General features: G+C 37.0%; 2 protein-coding genes and 1 long non-coding RNA gene across 7 annotated transcripts in view; 2 read left to right on the top strand and 1 right to left on the bottom strand.

Annotated features, from left to right (window-relative positions):
- RECQL (RecQ like helicase) overlaps positions 1-1,613 on the top strand; it is a 28,979-nt gene extending 27,366 nt beyond the window's left edge. For all 3 annotated transcript variants that reach the window (XM_059682340.1, XM_059682341.1, XM_059682342.1), the window contains exon 15: positions 679-1,613. In XM_059682340.1, coding sequence (XP_059538323.1) covers positions 679-831 — 153 coding nt within the window. In that variant the 3' untranslated portion in view covers positions 832-1,613. The remainder of the gene's footprint in view (positions 1-678) is intronic.
- On the bottom strand, positions 622-19,535 carry PYROXD1 (pyridine nucleotide-disulphide oxidoreductase domain 1). Of its 3 annotated transcripts, XM_059682344.1 has the most exons (12): positions 19,326-19,534; positions 16,590-16,670; positions 15,689-15,808; positions 13,162-13,290; positions 10,887-10,960; positions 8,972-9,132; positions 8,173-8,273; positions 7,434-7,569; positions 6,194-6,306; positions 5,237-5,359; positions 2,923-3,060; positions 622-1,921 (listed from the first exon to the last, which is right to left on the bottom strand). In XM_059682344.1, exons 1-12 carry the CDS (start codon positions 19,407-19,409, stop codon positions 1,673-1,675), a joined length of 1,509 nt encoding a protein of 502 aa, XP_059538327.1. In that variant the 5' UTR covers positions 19,410-19,534; the 3' UTR covers positions 622-1,672. The 3 variants fall into 3 exon arrangements, with proteins under 3 accessions (XP_059538327.1, XP_059538328.1, XP_059538329.1); XM_059682345.1 differs by lacking the exon at positions 2,923-3,060 and having other exon boundaries at positions 19,326-19,535; XM_059682346.1 differs by lacking the exons at positions 15,689-15,808; positions 16,590-16,670; positions 19,326-19,534 and adding an exon at positions 14,333-14,458.
- Positions 5,305-11,992, top strand: LOC132227364 (uncharacterized). The gene is made up of 3 exons (XR_009451174.1): positions 5,305-5,388; positions 9,453-9,624; positions 11,265-11,992. It is a non-coding gene; the product is annotated as an uncharacterized LOC132227364 (long non-coding RNA).
- Positions 19,536-20,263: the final 728 nt, after the last annotated feature.

The raw sequence follows: 20,263 nt of genomic DNA, 5'->3' as shown, positions 1-20,263 counted from the left end.
TGGAAGACATAAAGTGGGAGAATTTAGACTAGCTTTTTAATATAGAGGAATTTCTAACCTCTGGAATGTGAAGACTTCGTTTTAATGTCTAATTTTGTGATACACCTTGCTCTCATGGTGGTCAATGTTAGTTGAGAAGTCTGCCTCTGTGGCAGAGGTTGAAAAGAAGTTATAAACTAAGTACTCTCAAGCCTGCAAAAGCATGCCATATACAGTTGTGTCTAAGGACACTTTAGGTGTTCTTTATGGTTTCTTTGATGGTATAGACCAGTGATGGCGAACCTATGACATGCTTGTCAGAGGTGACATGAGAACTCATTTTTTGGGTTGATTTTTCTTTGATAAATGGCATTTAAATATATAAAATAAATATCAAAAATATAAGTCTTTGTTTTACTATGGTTGCAAATATCAAAAAATTTCTATATGTGACACGGCACCAGAGTTAAGTTAGGGTTTTTCAAAATGCTGACACGCCGAGCTCAAAAGGTTCGCCATCACTGGTATAGACCCTTCTATTCAAGATGGGACTCATATGTGAGTAGAAATTTGAAGACAGAAAACCAGACCACTGGACACTTCAAGAGCTAACTGATATAGAAGGACTATTGAGATTATGAATCTCATGAGAAAACAAAATTAACTGAATTTTTACCGGTGTTTGTTATTGTTTTGTAGATTGAATCATCTCAAACTTGTCATTCTGAAAGATCTGATAAAAAGAAGGAAGGAAAAAATTCGGGCAACTTCCAGAAGAAATCTGCAAATATACTTCAGCAATCTGATACTAAGAATACAGGGGCTAAGAAAAGAAAAATTGATGATGCATGAGATGAATGTTTCTAAATTTTCCAAGAAAACAGTTTTATGCATGCATGCACCATTATTTTTATAGCTTAAATTTTAAGACACTTTCATTAATATTTTATATATGTGAAGCTATATTTTAAGAACTTCTCTCTAAAGTATTGAAGACTTGAGAATTTGAGAACTTTTGACAATTTAAGAGCATGAACTGCATACATTTACAGTGTGAAATGAGGGGAAAAATAAATTTTTAATGTAAAACCCTTTAAAAGTAAAATAGTTAAGGGAGTAAGTTCACATAACTATCTTAAGCTCTTTACGCCTTGTAATTTTTTTTTGACAGAACTATCTTTTGACAGCAGTGTTGTTGTACTGAGAATTTTACATAGGCTCATCACAGAGTGAGTACCCTCAGGTTATAACATGTAGAATTCACACAAAAAGAGTAATAAGGTATCAATACTGATATTAGTAAATAAGATGGCGATGTCTCTATTTAAGTAAAATAAAACTAAGATTGAAACCATAGCCCTATATTGACATTTCATAAAGAATGGCTCTTTTTAGACCAACCTAGCTCCAAAATTAAATCCCAAGTGAACGCGTCTAAGTTTAAAGCACATAAATGAGTAACTTGAAAATTCTTACATAAGTGGTCGTGAGAGGTCAGTTTTGTGTTAGAAAAAAATATATCTGTAAGTTATCCAAACTGATTTCATCTTTAGAATTTTATTTTTAAATACTTCTCCACTAAAATCATTATCTTTAACTTCAATGTGGTCACCGTTAAATCAGTGCAGTCCTTCGCATCATTGACTTGACATTTTGTCTTATTTGAAACTATGTGGTTCTTGAAATGCTCTTTTTAGTCAAAATAATCTTCTATATCAATGTTTGGATCTAGTAGATCTTCTCCATATGATGAGAGATTCATCTGGTTTAATATCAAGTTTTCAAATGTTTCTTCTAAATTGGTTTCACCAATTAAGACAGCTCCCATCATTCGTCCATTCTGCATGACGACTTTAATGTATTCTTGTCCTTTGGTACATCTCAGCATTAATTCATGATCTGAACCCAAGCTCTGTGCATTGTATTTTCCCAGCAATACAACCTATAAATATACATGTAGGGATAAAAAAAAGTTATTCTAGTGAGTGCCTAAAGGGAAACATAATAGGCACTTATTTTGTGTTATGCCAGAATGGCCAGCAGAAAAATCTGTTCACAAAATTTTACAGCTAAAAGCGTCATTGGAGCAGGTTCCAAAAAAACCTAAACACTTGAATGGTATGCATTTATTCTACAGGTGACAATGCCATACAATCTACATGAACATTAAAAATACCTAGTGAAGCCCTGGATGAGTGGCTCAGTTGGCTGGAGCGGCGTCCCGTACACCAGAAGGTTGCGGGTTTGTTTCCCAGACAGGGCACATACCTAGGTTGTGGATTAGATCCCCAGTTGGCATGTACAGGAGGCAATCTATTGATGTTCTTTCTCTCTCTCTCCCCCCCTTCTTTAAAATTAATTTAAAAAACATATCCTCGGGTGAGGATTAAAATATCTGTCTATCTATGGAATATACAAATATGTAGAATATGGACCACATTAGCCTGGAGTCATGATTTAAAGATTTAATAAGGAACTGAGTTAGATCTTTCATGGCAAATTATTTAATCTCCCTGAACCTTGTATATGTGTGTATTTGTGTATGTTTCTCCTTATCAGTAAATTAGGAACAAAAACTAGCCTCAGACTAATGTAAAGAGGACTAAGATATGTATGGAAAATAACTTGGTTCACTCTTGAGTATGACAGCTATTAGTTTCCTGCACAAAGAAATAATGAATCTCAAATAAAAATTAGAAATACACCAATAGGGAACAGTCCCTGTAAAGTGTAAAACTACAGTGGGAAGGGAGGTAATGATTATCAGATAATTAGGAATTAAGATCAGCAATAATACCAAGTATTGATTTGCATAAAATAAAGTATTTTTTTCTTAGTGAAATGATTAAAACCATATGAATTTGTATTCAAGCAAGAAAATCTGATGATTATAATCAGTTACTAACAAGCAGAAAAAGGCACTAATTTGCTTATCTATCTTACCTTATAATTAAAAAACTTTGTTACATGAGCAAAAAGTTCGAAGCTGAAATCCATGTCAATCGACTCTCCTAAACTAGCTGCAGCCATGCACTTCGCTGCATACCATCCCATCTGTCTAGCCTGGGTCCACAGCCTCATCTGAAATAAAAAATGTAATGCAGTGTAACTTTTCATTATCATTACTTGAAAAATGTTAGCACTTAACCTTGTAACATTACTTCATGGAGTTCAATGTTTGACAATCCTTGAGACTGGTTAGGTCTAGATTGGTTAAATTGGTTAGATGTTTGGTTGGGTCATCTTTGCCATAGAAGCAATCACCAATCCACACTGATTGGCATTTGATTTTGGTATCTAATAATTCAACCTAAATACTGCTTCAAAAATTAAATATGACACCAACTTTTACATTTAAATAAATTTTCTATTTAAAAATATATTTCAGGTTACACCAGATAACATTTTAACCAGTCTCCACTTCAGAATAAATTTCTCATCAGCATTAATAGAGATGCCAAATTATCACTGAAAAATTTGTTTCTTCTCCTAACCCTCATGTTGGTGCTAGACCTACCCTGCAATTTACCTCAGTGGGCAGACAGATTTATCACTCAGTGCCTAACCCCAAGACATCATTTCAGATCTCCGCAAGTGATTCTGGGAAGTCATTTAAAATTCTCTACAGCAGTATTAACTTCTTCTGTATTCTGTTTCTACTGTATTTCTACAAATTTTGGGAATTTTCTAGTATAACAGAACACTGGCCTTGGAAGTCAGTAGATCTGTGTATCAACTGTACCTATTTAATTTTTCTGAGTCTCAGTTTCTTCACTTGAAATATAAACATATACCACCTCCTCCTTGGCTATTGGGAAAATTAAATAGGTTAGCCTATAATAAGCAATAGTACCCTTATACCCCTATGTGTTTGTCTCCATGTAAACAAGTTAGGGTTAATGAAGTAAGAGGCAGTCTCTGGTAAAGAAGCAGAGTAAACTGAGCACGATAAAACCAGAGGGTGGCTAAAGACAGTGGCCTACAATATTACCCTGCTGGACTATTACCTAATTGATGTATTCCTGCTTCAAAGTCTCTTAAGTTTGCATCTTGGACTATGTAAAACAATTACTAGTGTATTTACTGCTTCTGCCAATTAAGAGATGGGATCTATTAAGATTTACTCAAAACAAGAGACACCTATTTATTTTTAGATATTTCTTTCCTCTAATGATGCACATTGAAGATATGATTTATCCTAGAGGGTTTTAAATGTTTGTTTTTTTAAATCCCCCAAACTCCAATTCCTACTTGAGAGTTTGTGACAGATAATGCCATAAAATGACATACGATGACTGTAGAGAAAACTGAAAACAAGCTAGTTTGAAGCATTTTAGAAGCTCTCTTATCACTGATGTTATAGCTCTGCTGTACATAAAAAACAACACACAAACCAATGAAGCTGCCTCTTGAACAACATCTAGCTTTTCCAATACTTCACACTCCATAGTTAATCTGAATGAATAATATCGCTACTTGTGGAGCTGGTCTTTCACCAAGAGAGGCACTGACTGGTTCTTTTATCTCTAATATCTACCCGCCTTTACTGCTCCTAAGACAACCTCACCAATAGCCAGGGAGTATCTTCCTCTAGTGTTTTTGGAAGTAGGCAACAACACGTGAGGGCAGGAGGAAGTCTAAAGCCAGGTGGAAGCAGCTGTTAAGCTAAAGGCTGAGCAAGGCTGTTCACTACAGAAACATTTTTTTTTTTTTTCCAATAGTAATTCCCATAGGACAGAACAGGGTCATCAGGAACAGAATGCTTTATCTATATGGCTTATAATCTCTGAAACTTCGTTTTTTTAGTATAAAGCTGTACTGTACAATATGGTAGCCAATACCCATATGTAACTATTTAGATTAATTAAAAGTAAGTAAAATTCAGTTCTTCAATCACATTAGCCACATTTCAAGTGCTCAATAGACACATGTGGTTGGTGGCTACCTGACTGGACAATGCAGAAGTACAGAACATTTTCGTCATCATAGACAGTTCCATTGGACAGTGCTGATAAGCATCTGAGAATGAAAAAGTAACAGCACATGACTCCTTTTAAATTGAAAGATATCTCTTTATTCTATCACTGTCATTCTACCACTCACCAAACATTCTGATTTTTTAATGTCACAAAAACCTCTATGATAGCTTCCTACTTAAAGTAGGAGATTTGGAAAACCATAAAGTTGGATTTGCTGGTAGCAACTCCCTGTTTTCAGATGGAGTCTCTGAAAAACCGTGATCATGTATGGGGCATACCTGCTGCCAGAATGGGCTGGGTTGCCAGGAAGCAGTACAGATGTCACCTGCAGCATAGATATCAGGAAGGGATGTGTGCATATGATCATCCACTCTCAGGCCACCGTCTTCTCCTAGATCAAACTAAACAATGTTCCTCATAAGCATAAATGGTAAGAAAAATGAAACATGACTTCATTCTAAAGTAAAAGAACAAGTAAATTTTTTACATCATGATTTGCTGATCTTTAAAAAGAAAGTGAAAAATAGCTGAAAGTTTAGGCAACTAAGCTGCATTTCCAGGGAATCAAATTCCTCATAAGATGCAAACTCATAAAATTCTGAGAATTTCAATATCAAAAAAGCACAGTAACCATACAACTAACCCACTCATAATTACAAGAATATTCCTCAGTTTTTCTAGGCTTCAAATGCTAAAAAGAAAAAAATTAAGAGTTTTTTCAAAATAGCACTGTTAAGAATTCATGTGGTATCAGTCCCTTACCAATATTTATATAAATAATTTATGCATTATGTCACATCAATAATGACACGTATGCGGCAATGTTAACTGCTTAAGAACTTTAAGCAGTAAAAAAATATTGCAAATCACCCGGCCGGTGTGACTCAGTGGTTGAACATTGATCTAAGAACCAGGAGGTCACGGTTTGATTCCCAGTCAGGGCACATGACCGGGTTGCAGGCTCAATCCCCAGTAGGGGGCGTGCAGGAGGCAGACAATCAATGATTCTCATCATTGATGCTTCTATCTCTCCTTCTCCTCTGAAATCAATAAAACTTTATTTTTAAAAAAGTATTGCAAATCAAGATATGAATATAAATTAAATTCTTTTTAGTCATATTAAGTTGCAGTTTTATACTAACACAGTGAATAATTATTCAGGCTTGAGAATTAGAGCTTAATAAATAATTAATACTTTAAAAATATGTGTAGTGGGACCAAAAATTTCACCTTACATTGTTGCCACAGAGAAAAGGTTCTATATTTGGTGTAACTCCTGTAGCACTGACAATGAAATCACAGCCATATATCTTTTCGTTGGTCAGCTCCACATACACAGGCCATATCTCTTTAAAAAAAAAAATGTATTCTCAAATGTAATCACCAACTGTTCACAACATTATGTGAATACAATAACTAGAACAAGGAAAAATAAAAAGGAAGGCCGGAGATGACTTTAAAACAGCATCCCTTAATATTTTGCATAAGGCACATTTGTTAACACAATTTTTAATACAATTAACACCATCTCCTTGTTTTGGGTATGATTACAAAACTATGGCATTCTAAACGTTTTTCCTTCAAATTTAGACACAAATTTAACCAAGTAAATTTAAATTGGTAATCATCTTACAAATTATTTCTTTAAAAATCTTTATTAATAGAGGATGTTCCTCTGAGAGTTGAGTCCAATTAGGTTACTCACTTTTCAATGTTTTCCCTTACTATTCATACTCAAACTTTCCCTTTTCCTATGGAAGAATTCAAAGAATTTAGAACTGGAATATCATACACTTTGATTTTGGGGAAGTCACTTCACCTCTGAGAACATCAGGTTTTTAGTTTTAGTTTTGTTTTGATCTGCAAGATATTCTGATTGACTCACAGGGTTATGACAGTCAAAACACAGTGAGTAAAGCCCTATACAATTTATTAGAAAACTAAGTTAGTTATAAAAATAAAATGACTTATTAAATTATCATTTATTTTTACTTTTCATGTTTAAATTTTATATGGCAGTCTGAAGTTGGTTTTTAATCTATATATATAAAAGCCTAGGACCAAAAGACCGGAATGACCAGTTGCTATGACGTGCACTGACCACCAGGGGGCAGACACTCAACGCTGGAGCTGCCCCGTGGTGTGCGCTCCCACAAGGGAAGCGCCATTCAGCCAGAAGCTGGGCTCACGGCTGGCGAGTGCAGCAGTGGTGGGAGCTTCTCCCAAGCTCCCAACTCTGTGGCATCCCTACCAAGCTGCGTTGGCAGGCGCAGTGGGCCAGGGCTCCACCCTGGGTGCCTGCCACTTGGCGTACTGCTACATCCCCCAAGGGGTCCTGGATTGCAGGAGGGTGCAGACCAGGCTGAGGGCCCCCCCCGCCCCCCCACACACACCCGGGCCTCTACTATAATAATAAAAATTAAGCTGCCTTCCTTTTAAATAAGCAGTTAAATATCTTTTTATTTTATCACTTACCTTTATCAGTTGTAACTAACTCATTTTGATGGTCTCTTGGAAATGTCAAGGACTTTTTCTTAGAGATTCTAAATTCCTTCTGAAGATAGATATTCTTTACTTCACACATAGTTTCAATGTGAATCTTATGAGAAAACTAAAAGAGAAATATTTTATTTAGAATCCATCTATTAACCTTTAAAATATTGAAATGCATCTGAAATAACTTTTGAGAAAACATTAATTTAGAATAGGACAGGTGTTTTCACTGTGGTCTGTGTATGGCAATCTCCACTTCTGGGGAGTTAGAAAGAAGGCAGAGAGTGGGTGTTAGATGAATTTAATATTCACCTACCTTTGGTGGGCATGTAGGCCAACTCCTTTCTTAGCACTATGGATTTTAAGTAAAGGGACCTAGCAATTCTTTGATTACATATTTGTAACCAGTCTTCAAAAAAAAAAAAAGGGTTTAAGAATTTAAAACTGGCCGAAACCGGTTTGGCTCAGTGGATAGAGCATCGGCCTGCGGACTGAAGGGTCCCAGGTTCGATTCCGGTCAAGGCCATGTACCTGGGTTGCGGGCACATCCCCAGTGGGAGATGTGCAGGAGGCAGCTGATCGATGTTTCTCTCCCATTGATGTTTCTAACTATCTATCTCTCTCCCTTCCTCTCTGTAAAAAATCAATAAAATATATTAAAAAAAAAAAAAAGAATTTAAAACTGCATTTAGACATGTTTAATTAGTATATCAAAACATACCTCTCTTGTTCCTTTAAGATTTAAGCCTTCATGCCAATCAGGTCCCAAGGCACTGCCTACATTACCAGCATTAATGTTGGTTCCTGCTTCCTTTTTCTTTCCTAAAGAGATAAACTCAATTCAAAATTCAAATGATATAAAAATAAATATCTGCCAGGCAGATAAATACGCTTATTCTGCAGCTTTTAGGCAATATAATGATTCTCATGCATAAGTACATACCAAATGATGAAACAAAGTCACCTGTAGTAATAATTTTATTTATTTTAATATTTTGTGATGTAGAGATATAAAATGGACAATCTTTCAATTGAGTATTGAGTATAAACAGTGTTTTTGGGATGTTATATTCACTGGTTAATATGAAGGGTAAGAATGTTAGCCAACAGATTTTGAAAATGTTGTCAGTTTTTGGGATGCCCTAAACTTATAAAATTCTTGAATTTTACAAACCATTATGTGTTTGTTTTTTTAAACCTCTGTAAACTAAAAAATCATGAAGCTTGTATTTGCTTTCAAACTCATTGCATTTTTATAAAATTACCTTAGGTCTTGTCTAGTTGTAGCATCTGTTCACAAAGATGCAGATAGACTGGTTTATTTAATTCACTTTAAATTTCGTTTTAATTACACATATTTTTCATAAAATATATAAATTCTAGAAAATCGAAAAAATCATATAAAGATACTATATTCTTAGCACCCAAATATATTTTGCTAAATTTTCTTAGTCTTTTTCTATATGGTTAAAAAAATAGAAATTTTATCTGTGAATTAATGAGTCAGATTCTATATTTACCTTTAGTTGTATATCTGGTTCTTTTATGTGCAATTTTAGCCTCTGGTTTTTCAGCAATGAGCTTTGAGGTCAAGAATTCAGCTGCTCCTGCATCGAAGAAAGTATTCCCAATAGCCTTATCTTTAATGGCCCAAATTACTTCACAACCTTCGACTTCATACCTAAAAGGAATATTAAAGTTACTTAGAGCAATTTCAAAAGTATGAGTAGAAATCTTTGTACTTGCAAATAATTCTCTCCTAAGGCACAAGTAAAGAAAGTATTTTGAGACAAACTCAGAAAAAATGATTATAAGGAGGAATGTAACACTCTTTCAGGATAAGAGTTAAAGTAGAACAAATAACAAAAGGAGAGTAATCAGTTTACCAAGAACATGTAAGGGACAAATACATATACTGGACATCAGGTAAAGTTTCATAACAATAAATATCATTTCAAAGTGTTCAGTTTCTACAACATAGTTATTATTTAATGTCTGCAGGGTCCCAGGAGTGAGAAATGCTTTATCTGGTAATAGTGTAATCGATGATGGATGGATGGTACACAGCTACCATACTGAGAATAGTTGACTTCTTTGGTAACAGACATTTTATGTATTCAAATATTACAGAAGGAATAAGATCAAATGTTGTGAGAATTTGAACATCTTTACGGTAAGAAAGCATTTCATTGTAAATAGTAATAGTATTAAGTTATAGTTTTGGCGATACGTGATGGAGAAAATTTGTCACGTGCACTAAAAATTTGAAGCCCCCCTTAACATCTGTGCCTCCTCCCTTAAGGCCCAGTCTAGTTTTGATGCTCTAGTTTTTCCTCTGCATTTCTCTGCACAGTGCCACAAAATTCATAATTATAATAGTAACTGCTATTCCTGGTATTCAGGCAATTGAAGAATTCTTACAGGTTTTCAATGGGATTCATCATCCTCTAAAAAAGAGGGGCAAAAACCTAGTCTGAGAGTTGGAATGAATGAAACTGAGCAAAGACAGGGCTTGAGCAGATTCCTTATTTTAATATAAATTTGTCCTATTTTAATTGGACCCAATTTTCTAGTCTGAAAAATACCCATACTATTTCATGTCAGCTATCTGCGGGAAGATAAAATCACAAAGAAAGTGAATTAATGCTCTGTAGACAACAAGAGGAATCTTCGATGATTTCTGAACTTGAAATACTTTAAAATAATATTTCATATTTATTACTGTGTTCACATAACAGGATGGGTATAAGCAATAAAAAGTGGTGGGGATTATGACTAGAAATTTCTAAAGGTGTACACATTCAGATTCTTTTTAAATATAGTACATGCTTATAAAACATTAGAGTCTCGGTGCATGGATTGTGCACTGATGGGGTCCCTCGGCCTGCCCTGCAAGGGATCGGGCTGAAACCAGCTCTCCGACATCCCCCGAGGGGTTCTGGATTGCAAGAGGGCACAGGCCAGGCGGAGAGATCCCACCGGTGCATGATCGGGGCCAGGGAAGGATTGCGGGAGGGCTCCAGGATGTGTCCGGCCCATGTTGTCCTGTCCCGATCAGACCCCAGCAGCAAGCTAACCTACCGGTTGGAGCATCTGCCTCCTGGTGGTCAGTGCGCATCATAGCTACTGGTGGAACGAAGGGTCGGGCACTAAGCATATTAGGCTTTTATTATATAGGATTATATAGGATGGTTCAAATCTAGCTAGTTACCAGTTAATGACCCTTTGAGACCTAAAGCACTGCCTAAACTCATATTTTCTGACAACATTTCTGCAATTATGAATCCCATGAAAGCTAAAAAAAATTAAGTGGATTTCTGTTCTTGAAAATACATGAAAAACAGTATTATCTTTGATTTTTAGGATAACAAGATCTTTTCTAGTATGCCAACAATTACATGAATCACAGAGCAATTTTTTAAAATATATACTTACGCTAATTCAAGTGCGATACCACCATTCCCTATGATCATTATTCTTTTAGCATTCGTAAGCTGTTTCTGAAATTCCTATATTAAAAAGAAAATGACACAGGGTTTTGTATAGTGGGCAATAGTGGAAGCAAGAGACTTTTCTGATAATAAATCTTACTTTCCCACTCTTCCAGGATGCACCCTTCCAATTGATAATACAAATCCTCCTCTACATTTCACCCTACACTGCCTTTACAGCAATGCCTCTCCTGATTTTCCTTGTTTTTATGTCATTAGAGTACTATTTTAGAATTTCAGCAGGAGGCCCTGTCTTAGTTTACTAAATTCTCAACTACTTGACAAAATCAATTTACTAACATAACATTGATCTATATCCTAGATACAGGATTCTTCCTCTTCTAGTTCCTTAGTTGATACTGTCTGCAGTCACTCAGCACTTAAAACTTGCAGGATGAGAGCCACAGCAGCAAAGTGATTAAGAGCACAAATGCTAAAGGAACTGGTTTTAGCAGTTTACTAACTGGGAATGATGGACAAGTTGTTTATCCTCTTGTACCTCACATTCAACTATAAATGGAATTAAGAAGTGACTAAATCTCGCCCTAGCTGGTTTTGCTCAGTGGATAGAGCGTCGGCCTTCGGACTGAAGGGTCCCAGGTTCAAATCTGGTCAAGGGCACATGCCTGGGCTGCTGGCTCAATCCCCAGTGGGGGTAATGCAAGAGGCAGCCAATCAATGATTCTCTCTCATCATTGATGTTTCTATCTCTCCCTCTCCCTTCCTCTCTGAAATCAATAAAAATATTTTTTAAAAAAAGAAGTGACTAAATCTCAAGGTTTCTGTAAGCATTAAGTAAGATGATGTAGATAAGGCTGTTAGGAGTAGCAAACACATAATAATGTCTACCATTTATTTAAAAAAATGTTATTACCATTATAAGGCAGCTAATTACTACCACCACCCTCCCTAAAAAGACCACAGTGTACTTGGAGAAAAGCCAGTGGTTCACTCTTAGGAGATGTTCAAAAGTACAGAATAGTACCACTGCTTCAGGATGATGTCTGAATAGCTCAATTCCTTTGCCTACTATATCAAGTTACCATTTCTCTTAAATTGACCCAAAACTTATTGTAATATTCAATAAATAACCACTGAAATTGACTTCTTGAAATTTCTACAACAATAAAACACCTTAAGTTAATTTTAGTTTGTCCTTCATTGAGGGAGTAGATAATTTAAGAAAGATCTGTAGAGTACTGGACATGGAGATGAATGGCATGAGTTTAAACTGTACTTCTGATAGTTTAATAACTACCTGAGTAATGATAAATTACTTAGTCTTTCTATTTCAATGACCTATTTGTAGAGTGGCAGTAATGACTGTCACACAGAATTATCATGAGGACTTAATGAGTTTTCGTATGTTGAGGGCTTCGCTGGAATATAGTTATGAATGCAATCTTTGGTAATATGAATCCCAAAAGGTTTACCAAAAGATAACCAAGTTCTAGTTTTCTCTAAATTCCTAATTATTTAATTAAGAATAGCCTGAAAGTAAACTATCAATTTTCAAGGACACAAAGTATTGTTACGTAAGTGTAAAATGATCACCTCATGGGACAGAACAACAAGGAACTTGAAGACAGAGTATTGTGATTTGAAATCCGGAAGAACTTCTTGGCAATAAGGCCAACAAACCCTGAAGTAAGTTATCAAAAGAAGTTGTATAAGGTTCCACAATAGAGTTTCACCTTACTGGGATAGTTATCACTTGAGTAGAACAATAAACCGAGTGACTTTTCCAGTTTTAGGGTCTGTCATGATTCTGTACCACAAAGATCTTCTGACTATTAATTTCTTTGCTGAAGAGTAAGTTCTGTAAGTTTTGGATATGCTTTATTCTTTTGGGGAAAAGGTCATTATATTATTTAGGTCACAAGTCATATATTCCCAATCACAATAATAAGTGTGTGCATAATATAAGCTGTACCCTTCAGCAGAGTCATTAAATTTGGGACATCATATAGCAGAAAGAACACAGAACATCAGCATGAATAAAAAACAAGATAAATGATCAACTAAAAACAAATTAAAATTGACAATAATAGAACCTTATGGCTGCTTTCTGGTTTATGGGCCACAAAACAAAAACCTCCCTTCTGCTTCTACAGTTTAGGAATTAGCATTGTAAGTGAAACACTTTCATTCAAATGTAGCAAAAGATGTCTAAGAAAAAAATCTTCGTGTTATTCCCCAGGACCCAACCCCAAAGTTACCTGAGCACTATCTGTATCACGAATTCCTAATACATAAGGATTTCCTTCACATATCAACTTTGGTTTAGCTCCAGCACACAGACAGAGTTTCTTATATATGTGCTGACTGCCATCTTCTGTTAAAATGCACTGTAAAAACATAGAGCAATGAAGGGGCAAGAAGCATTTATATGTGGGTACAATTTCACTTTAAACATTCAGAAACACAAAAGCAAAAAGCATATTAAGCTTGCTTCTTGGTGGCAATCAATATTTTGTCCCAGTAAATACAAAGCTAAGTAAGCATAAGAATACATTCTTCAATTCAGTGATTCTTAATCATTTTAGGGCCATGAATTATTTTGTGAGTCTGATGAAAACTAGCCTTTCTCCTAGCAAACTATACGCTCTTTGGGGATTATATTTTCACCTAAGTCACAAACATGTTAAACTTAAATCCAGCATGTACTGGCTTTAAATATATTTATATTGATTTTAATAACCTCAATGAGTCTAAAAAAACATATTAGAGATCCACTGTTTCTGTTTCTTAATATTGAAGAAAATCTACAGATTAGCAGCAGCATTTAGAAAGCAGATATACATGAGATATGCTGGACTTTGTTAGAAAGGTTTAGGGGTTAACTTTTGTGCCATGTGTTTGAATTATAAAACTTGGCAAATCATAACATAGCACTTATTACCCACTGAGACATTTGTCACCCATGTTAACTCTTTAGCTGCATAACAAATATATAAAATCAACAATCCAAAGTGTAATCCATACAGACATTTCATGCAAGTTTTCCTTCATATAATCTGGTTAGAATTTTATATGACAAACAAATTAGTTATAGGCATTGACCAAATTTAAAAAATAAATTTTCATTTAGTTACTATGAAAACAAACACAAAAGCTCTTTATTAGCTACTGTTAAATTTTTGGAAAAAATCAGAATTTTTCTAATTCACTAAAGAATATAAAGGATAAGAGAATGCAGACATGCTAGTATACCTCATGTGGGACAGTTTTCAAATGGTAATGGGTAGCGCTCTGATTCATTTAAATGTCCTAATATAAAAATTTCCTCACAACTCATTAGTATACTTTTAAACCTACTTCAATTTGCAAATTAATTCACGTGGATGTTACAATGAGTAAGTACTACCACTATAAGTATTAGAAACTTACTCTGGTTTTTGGATTCAGATTTTTCATTCTTTTCTCATAAAACTCGGTACTTTTTCTTAATTTCTTTTTCCTGTCAAATGTGGTGTATGTGTTTTATCCCTAAGGGAGAATTCATAAATTAGAGCTGCTTTTGAGAAACAAATACAAACTCTACTTTACATCTTGCCTAAAGCTCATTTGAGGATATTGTTAATCACCTGATAACATCCTTTTCTGAGACTGCCTTATTACTCACACTGCCTTGGTTTTGGCCTTGTATCATTTTGGACTATTGTAACCCCCTTCTAATTTGGTTGCTGGCTACTAGCCACTTACTCATTCTTGACACTGCTGTCAGATATATCTTCCTCTTCTTTTTTAAAAAATCTTTATTGAGATGATTATATATCTTTTTTTTTATAAAATATATTTTATTGATATTTTACAGAGAGGAAGGGAGAGAGACAGAGAGTTAGAAACATCGATCAGCTGCCTCCTGCACATCTCCTACTGGGGATGTGCCCGCAACCCAGGTACATGCCCTTGACCGGAATCGAACCTGGGACCTTTCAGTCCGCAAGCCGACGCTCTATCCACTGAGCCAAACCGGTTTCGGCGATTATATATCTTCTTAAAAGAACTTCTATTTCATCATCCCTGCCTCCTCTTAAAATCTCTACTATTTTTCCATTGATTAGAAAATGAACTCAATTTCTTAGCTTGACATAAAAAGCTCTTTACAATCTTATTTACTTATTTCTCAGGCCCTGTCTGCCAATCTCCTTTACTTAGCCCCACCCAAATCCCATTGACCACCTCATGGTTCCTTTCCTTTCTTTTGGTCTTTGAAGATGCAATCTCTTCCTGGAATGCACTTTTGCATCTATTAATTCACTAACTATTAATTCACTCATATTTTAAAACACAGCTCAAATATTACTCAATCTGTGAAGTCTTCCTAAATATCTACTAGCAGAGCTTTGATAATATTTCAATGACTGCGCTTTTCACATGTCCATATAATTATATGTATGCATGTCTGTATTCCCTATGACACTGAGAGCTTACAGATTCCTTATATTATTGCTTATTCCTTACATTATGGTGCCTACCACTTAATGTAGTGCCCAGAAAACAGTGGACACTATATAAATGTTAATGCTAATTTGAAATATAAAACTTAAAGGCAAAACTAAACTAATTACACAATCCCAATAAACTCACAAAAGAGTATAAATTATTCTAGTAATGGAAATCAATGTCACAAAATTTGCATGCTAGGGACTTTGGTGGTGGTATAGGTGGGTTCAAAGGAAGTCAGGCAAAAACCTCACCAAGATTTAACAGCAAAATGTCATTAAGGAAAAATTCTCTTACATGTTCTTCACTCTTCAGTTGCTTTACTCCACATTCTATAACTTTAATGTTGGGAAAGCGGTTTTCTAACATGGTACTTGGTTGTTCTTCAACATCAAACTCTTCCAATACTTTAGAAATCTGTATTAGATCGAAGAGGTAAGAATATATGTTAAAAACTTTTTCAAGAATTCTAAATAAAAATAGTTCCATTTTTTTCTATAATTATTTATGCTCATACAACAAGAAAGTTGGTGAACTACACAAAATACAATGAAAAGAAGGCTAGATTCGCATTTTAAGACTAAAACTCAAAATACTAGTCCTACCACTCTTGGACAAGCCTGTTAGGTCACTGCCTTAGTTTCCTGAATCAAAAATGTTTGGAGACCACTCTTCTATCACACTATGATCCAAATGATCTTAGACTCCTATTATAATGTTATGACATGAGTAATATAAATCTGTGGAACTACAAAGTATTCTGAGATGCTTATTACACATCTGCAACATTAATTATCTACAAGTGTAAATTTGGCTCAGAAGCACTTCCGATTTGTAAATACACACGCACACACATATTTATAATAAAAATATACACACGTATATATTTGCATTCATATTTAGATTTCATAGCAATTTTCCCCCAAAGAATCTTATTTTAAATTTTCTGAAAAGTAATTCAGAATGGGAGGGAAATGATAGGAAGAAAAAAAGAGAAGACTAGAAATTCAATATCATTCTGGGTGCTTTTGGTATTCAATCTGAATTAATTCTAAACTTTGAACTACAATTTTTAAATGAATATCCAAAGAACATTTGTCATTTTAAACAATTAAAATAGTACAATTATACTACCTGCTATACAAGTTACTGCAATTTTTAAAAATTAATAGTAAGAAAGTTATACAAAGATTCTTACCTGCTTGAAATTTGTAACTGCTTTAATAACAGGAGAAGCTGTTACCAGGAGAATCTCTTCTGATGGAAAGTGAATTGCCAACTTATTAAGAAAAAGTAGGAAAAATATGATAAATAATTTTAGTTATTAGTATTTGTGGCATGGAGGGTGAGAAGGGGATAGTGCAATTTTAATAAAGTTATTAACCTAGGGAACTAATCATTGTTCCTCATCTAAAGTTTCCTTTATCCTGAGTCTTGTTCATATTTATGGAGTAGTGATGAGTAGTGTTCAATACTGTGGTACTGATTAAAATGAGTAATACATTTATACGAAATACTAACAAAGATCTGAATAAGGAAAGTGGCATAAAGAGGTATTCCTTATTTACTTAACCTATTTTATATGCCAATTTAAAGTTATCATGCCGAGGGTAAGGAGAAATTACCTTCCTAATTAACAGTTAAACCAACTTCTATTTATTGTAAAATATTTTCATTTGCCTTCAGTAGGATGAAATTACAGCAAACCCTCAATAATAAACATTTAGAATCTCAGCCCTCTTCCCAAGCGCTTTGGCACTCCCATCCCGCCTCTTCCAAATGCCCAACCAGCAGATATCCTGGGAAGACCAAGCCATTTTAATATTAGTCTTAACAAAATATGGTGGCTTAACTTGCCATTGTTTCATCATTTTCCTCTAGCTTCAAACCTCTCTCTCACTTTACACTTCTTGAAAGCATTTTCCTAACTCAATCTCCAGTTCCTCAACTCCACCAATCTCTATTTCTATCCCTTTTACACTATTAAAAACTGAGCATATCCAATTCAACTATACATCCTTAAAACCCATAGATTTTTTAAGTACCAGCTTATTTTAACTTTCTACAGTATTTGACAATATCACCACTCTCCCTATCTTTCTTTCCTTTGTGTATTGTGTAATTTTCCTCTGCTTTAATATATATATATATAAAATTGATTTCAGAGAGGAAAGGAGAGCGAGAGAGATGGAAACATCAATGAGAGAATCACTGATGGGCTGCTTCCTGATGCCACCTACTGGGGATTGAGCCCACAACCCAGGCATGTGCTCTTGACTGGAATCGAACCCATGACCCTCCAGAGTGCAGGCCAATGCTCTATCCACTGAGCCAAACGAGCTAGGGCTCCCTCTGCTTTGTTTCCATTGCTAGACCAAACCCTCAAAACTTCTTTATGCTACTAAAATCACCTTTCAATTGGCCTTCCAGTCTCATATTAACCAGCTACCCCTGCCCTACACATTATAACTAATTGTCTTTTAAACTTTTTCATTTGATCACATTACTCCATTGCTCGAAATCACCTATTTGTAAGTTCCTGGTAAATTTTTAGCATGACTTATAAGATCCTTTATGATCTGGCCTCTGCCAACCTTCCCTGGCTTCATCTCTGCTCACCTCCCCCAAGCACCCCCTGCCTTAAGTTTTGCTGCTCCCAGAGGATGCCAGGCTTCACCTGAGGCTTACTGTCGCTTCCCTTTGGAACATCTGTCTTTTCTCGTTTAGGTGGTGAACTTTTACTCATTATTCTAAAAAGTATATCTCCTTGGAGAAAGGATACCTCTTCCCTCATTTACTCCCTACCAACTCAACTGGCACCCCTAAGATAGCAAACACACCAAGGAAATGATTTATTTACATGCCTCTTCACTAGGCTGTGAGTCCCTAAAAAGGTATCAGGCTGTTTATATTTGACTAATCAGCCCTTAGCACAGTGCCTGGATCATAGGTGTTGACTTGGTGAATAAGTGGAAAATACACCTTATGATTAAAAGATTAAAAGTTTAGACCAGCTGTGATGGCTCAGTGGATTGAGAGCCATCCCATGGACCAAGAGGTCCCGGGTTCGATTCCCAGTCAGGGCACATGCCTGGGTGGCGGGCTCGATCCCCAGTAGGGGGCCTGCAGGAGGCAGCAATCAATGATTCTCGCTCATCACTGATGTTTCTCTCCCTCTCTGAAATCTCTCTCTCTCTCTCTCTCTCTCTCTCTCTCTCTCTCTCTATATATATATATATACACATTATTATTAAAAGTTTAAAAGACTTGCACTTCTTGTCATTTCTCATACTTCTGAGATTGTTTATATCAAGATAATTTAGTCTCTTCTGGAATATTAAAATACATATAGGTGTAGATATATATATGGTCTCATTATTCACTATAAGCGGAAGAGCGTTCCCTAGCTGCATTCCGCATACACCTTGCGGCTGTTTTAGGAACGTTCCTGGAGAGGAAGTATCTCCCATCTGGGGAGTTCACAGTCCAGGAAACACACGGAAGGGTGCGGCACCCAGGGCCTGCGCCGTGTGGAAGCGGACCGCAGGCGTCTACCGACAAAGGCGGCGGGATCTCCTCACTACGTCCTTGCTAGTCACCAGGCCTCCGGTCTGCTCCGACATGACTAGGCCCGGTCCGAACGCCCAACAACTAGCTCTCCCCCCCCCCCTCCCCCGTATTCCCCCCTCCCCCCATCGGCCAGGCGCCTCAGGTGACGCTTGCGAGGTACCCAGGACACCAAGGCCACCGCGCAGTCTCTAATACCTGCGAGCAAGCAGGAGAGAAAGCGGGGGGGTAGGGATGGGGGGGGAAGCGTCCAGAGAGAGACCAGGTAGAAAGACCGGACGGGGGAGGGAGCGGGGAGGAGGCCGGAGCGCCGCCGCCCCCGGGGTCCAGGAGGGCGCGGAGCCGCCTGTCCGCCCGCCCGCCCTACCTGCTCCGCACAAGAGACGCCCGCGATGCCACCGCCCACCACGACGAACTTCCCCGCCGTCGGGGGAGGGCGCGCGGCCTCCATGTTCCCAGACTTCTGAGGGCTCGCGGACTGCCGCCGGGGAGCGGCGGGAATTTGCCTTCCCGAAGAAGCCGTGGGCCCGGACCGCCACTTCCGGTGTCTGACCCTGGGAACCAGACCTACGGGTGCCGAGCGGTTCACACTTAGTCCCTCCGCCTCTGGGCCGCGCGCGGCGTGCTCCAAGCACGGAGGCGTCTACTTGATGCCGGGCTTGGTGTGTCGGTTTTTATAGCTAAATGTAGTTTTCCCACGTACATGTGATAAAGAGAAGATAGAAAACAAAAAAATTAAAGAAGGTGGGTGGCCAAAAGATGCTTGGCTAAGTGCCTAAAGACAGACCGATGATCTCACGAGGCAGAGCGTTCTTAAAATAAAGGAATTGCTCTGATATTCTCGCAGGGTCCACAGAGGGTTCTTGGGAAACGCACTCATCCTTTCCCCACAGCAAACTCTGAAAGTGCATTCCAACCTAACATAGCATCCTCTGCTGTCGGACCATCTAGCTATGCCGTTAGCTGAATGGGGTGCCGGTGCCTGTGACCTGACGCCGGGCTGCAGGTATAGCTCTCCACATACCTCTCTTGAAGTCTTCCTCTCTTCCCCTACCGGCAGGGACCGAGGCCAGGACTGCGAGTGTGTTGGAGCTGGCAGGGGTGGAGGATTGTTTCCTACAAGCATACATACAACTTTCTCCAAAAAAACTCTTATTGCACTCTTCCGCAATTTATCAATGAATTCTTTCCTTTCCCTTGTATAGCCTCAAGGAATATGATAGGCTAATGTTGAAAAACCAGTTTTATAATCTCTTAGCACTCACCTATTTTCTGATCTTTCAGCATGGTCTAGTACAGCGGTTC

Source organism: Myotis daubentonii, chromosome 2, assembly GCF_963259705.1.
Source record: "Myotis daubentonii chromosome 2, mMyoDau2.1, whole genome shotgun sequence".
Classification (NCBI taxonomy): Eukaryota; Metazoa; Chordata; class Mammalia; order Chiroptera; family Vespertilionidae; genus Myotis; species Myotis daubentonii.
The sequence above is the reverse complement of the archived record's forward strand: the minus strand, read 5'-3'. Positions and strand labels throughout refer to the sequence as shown.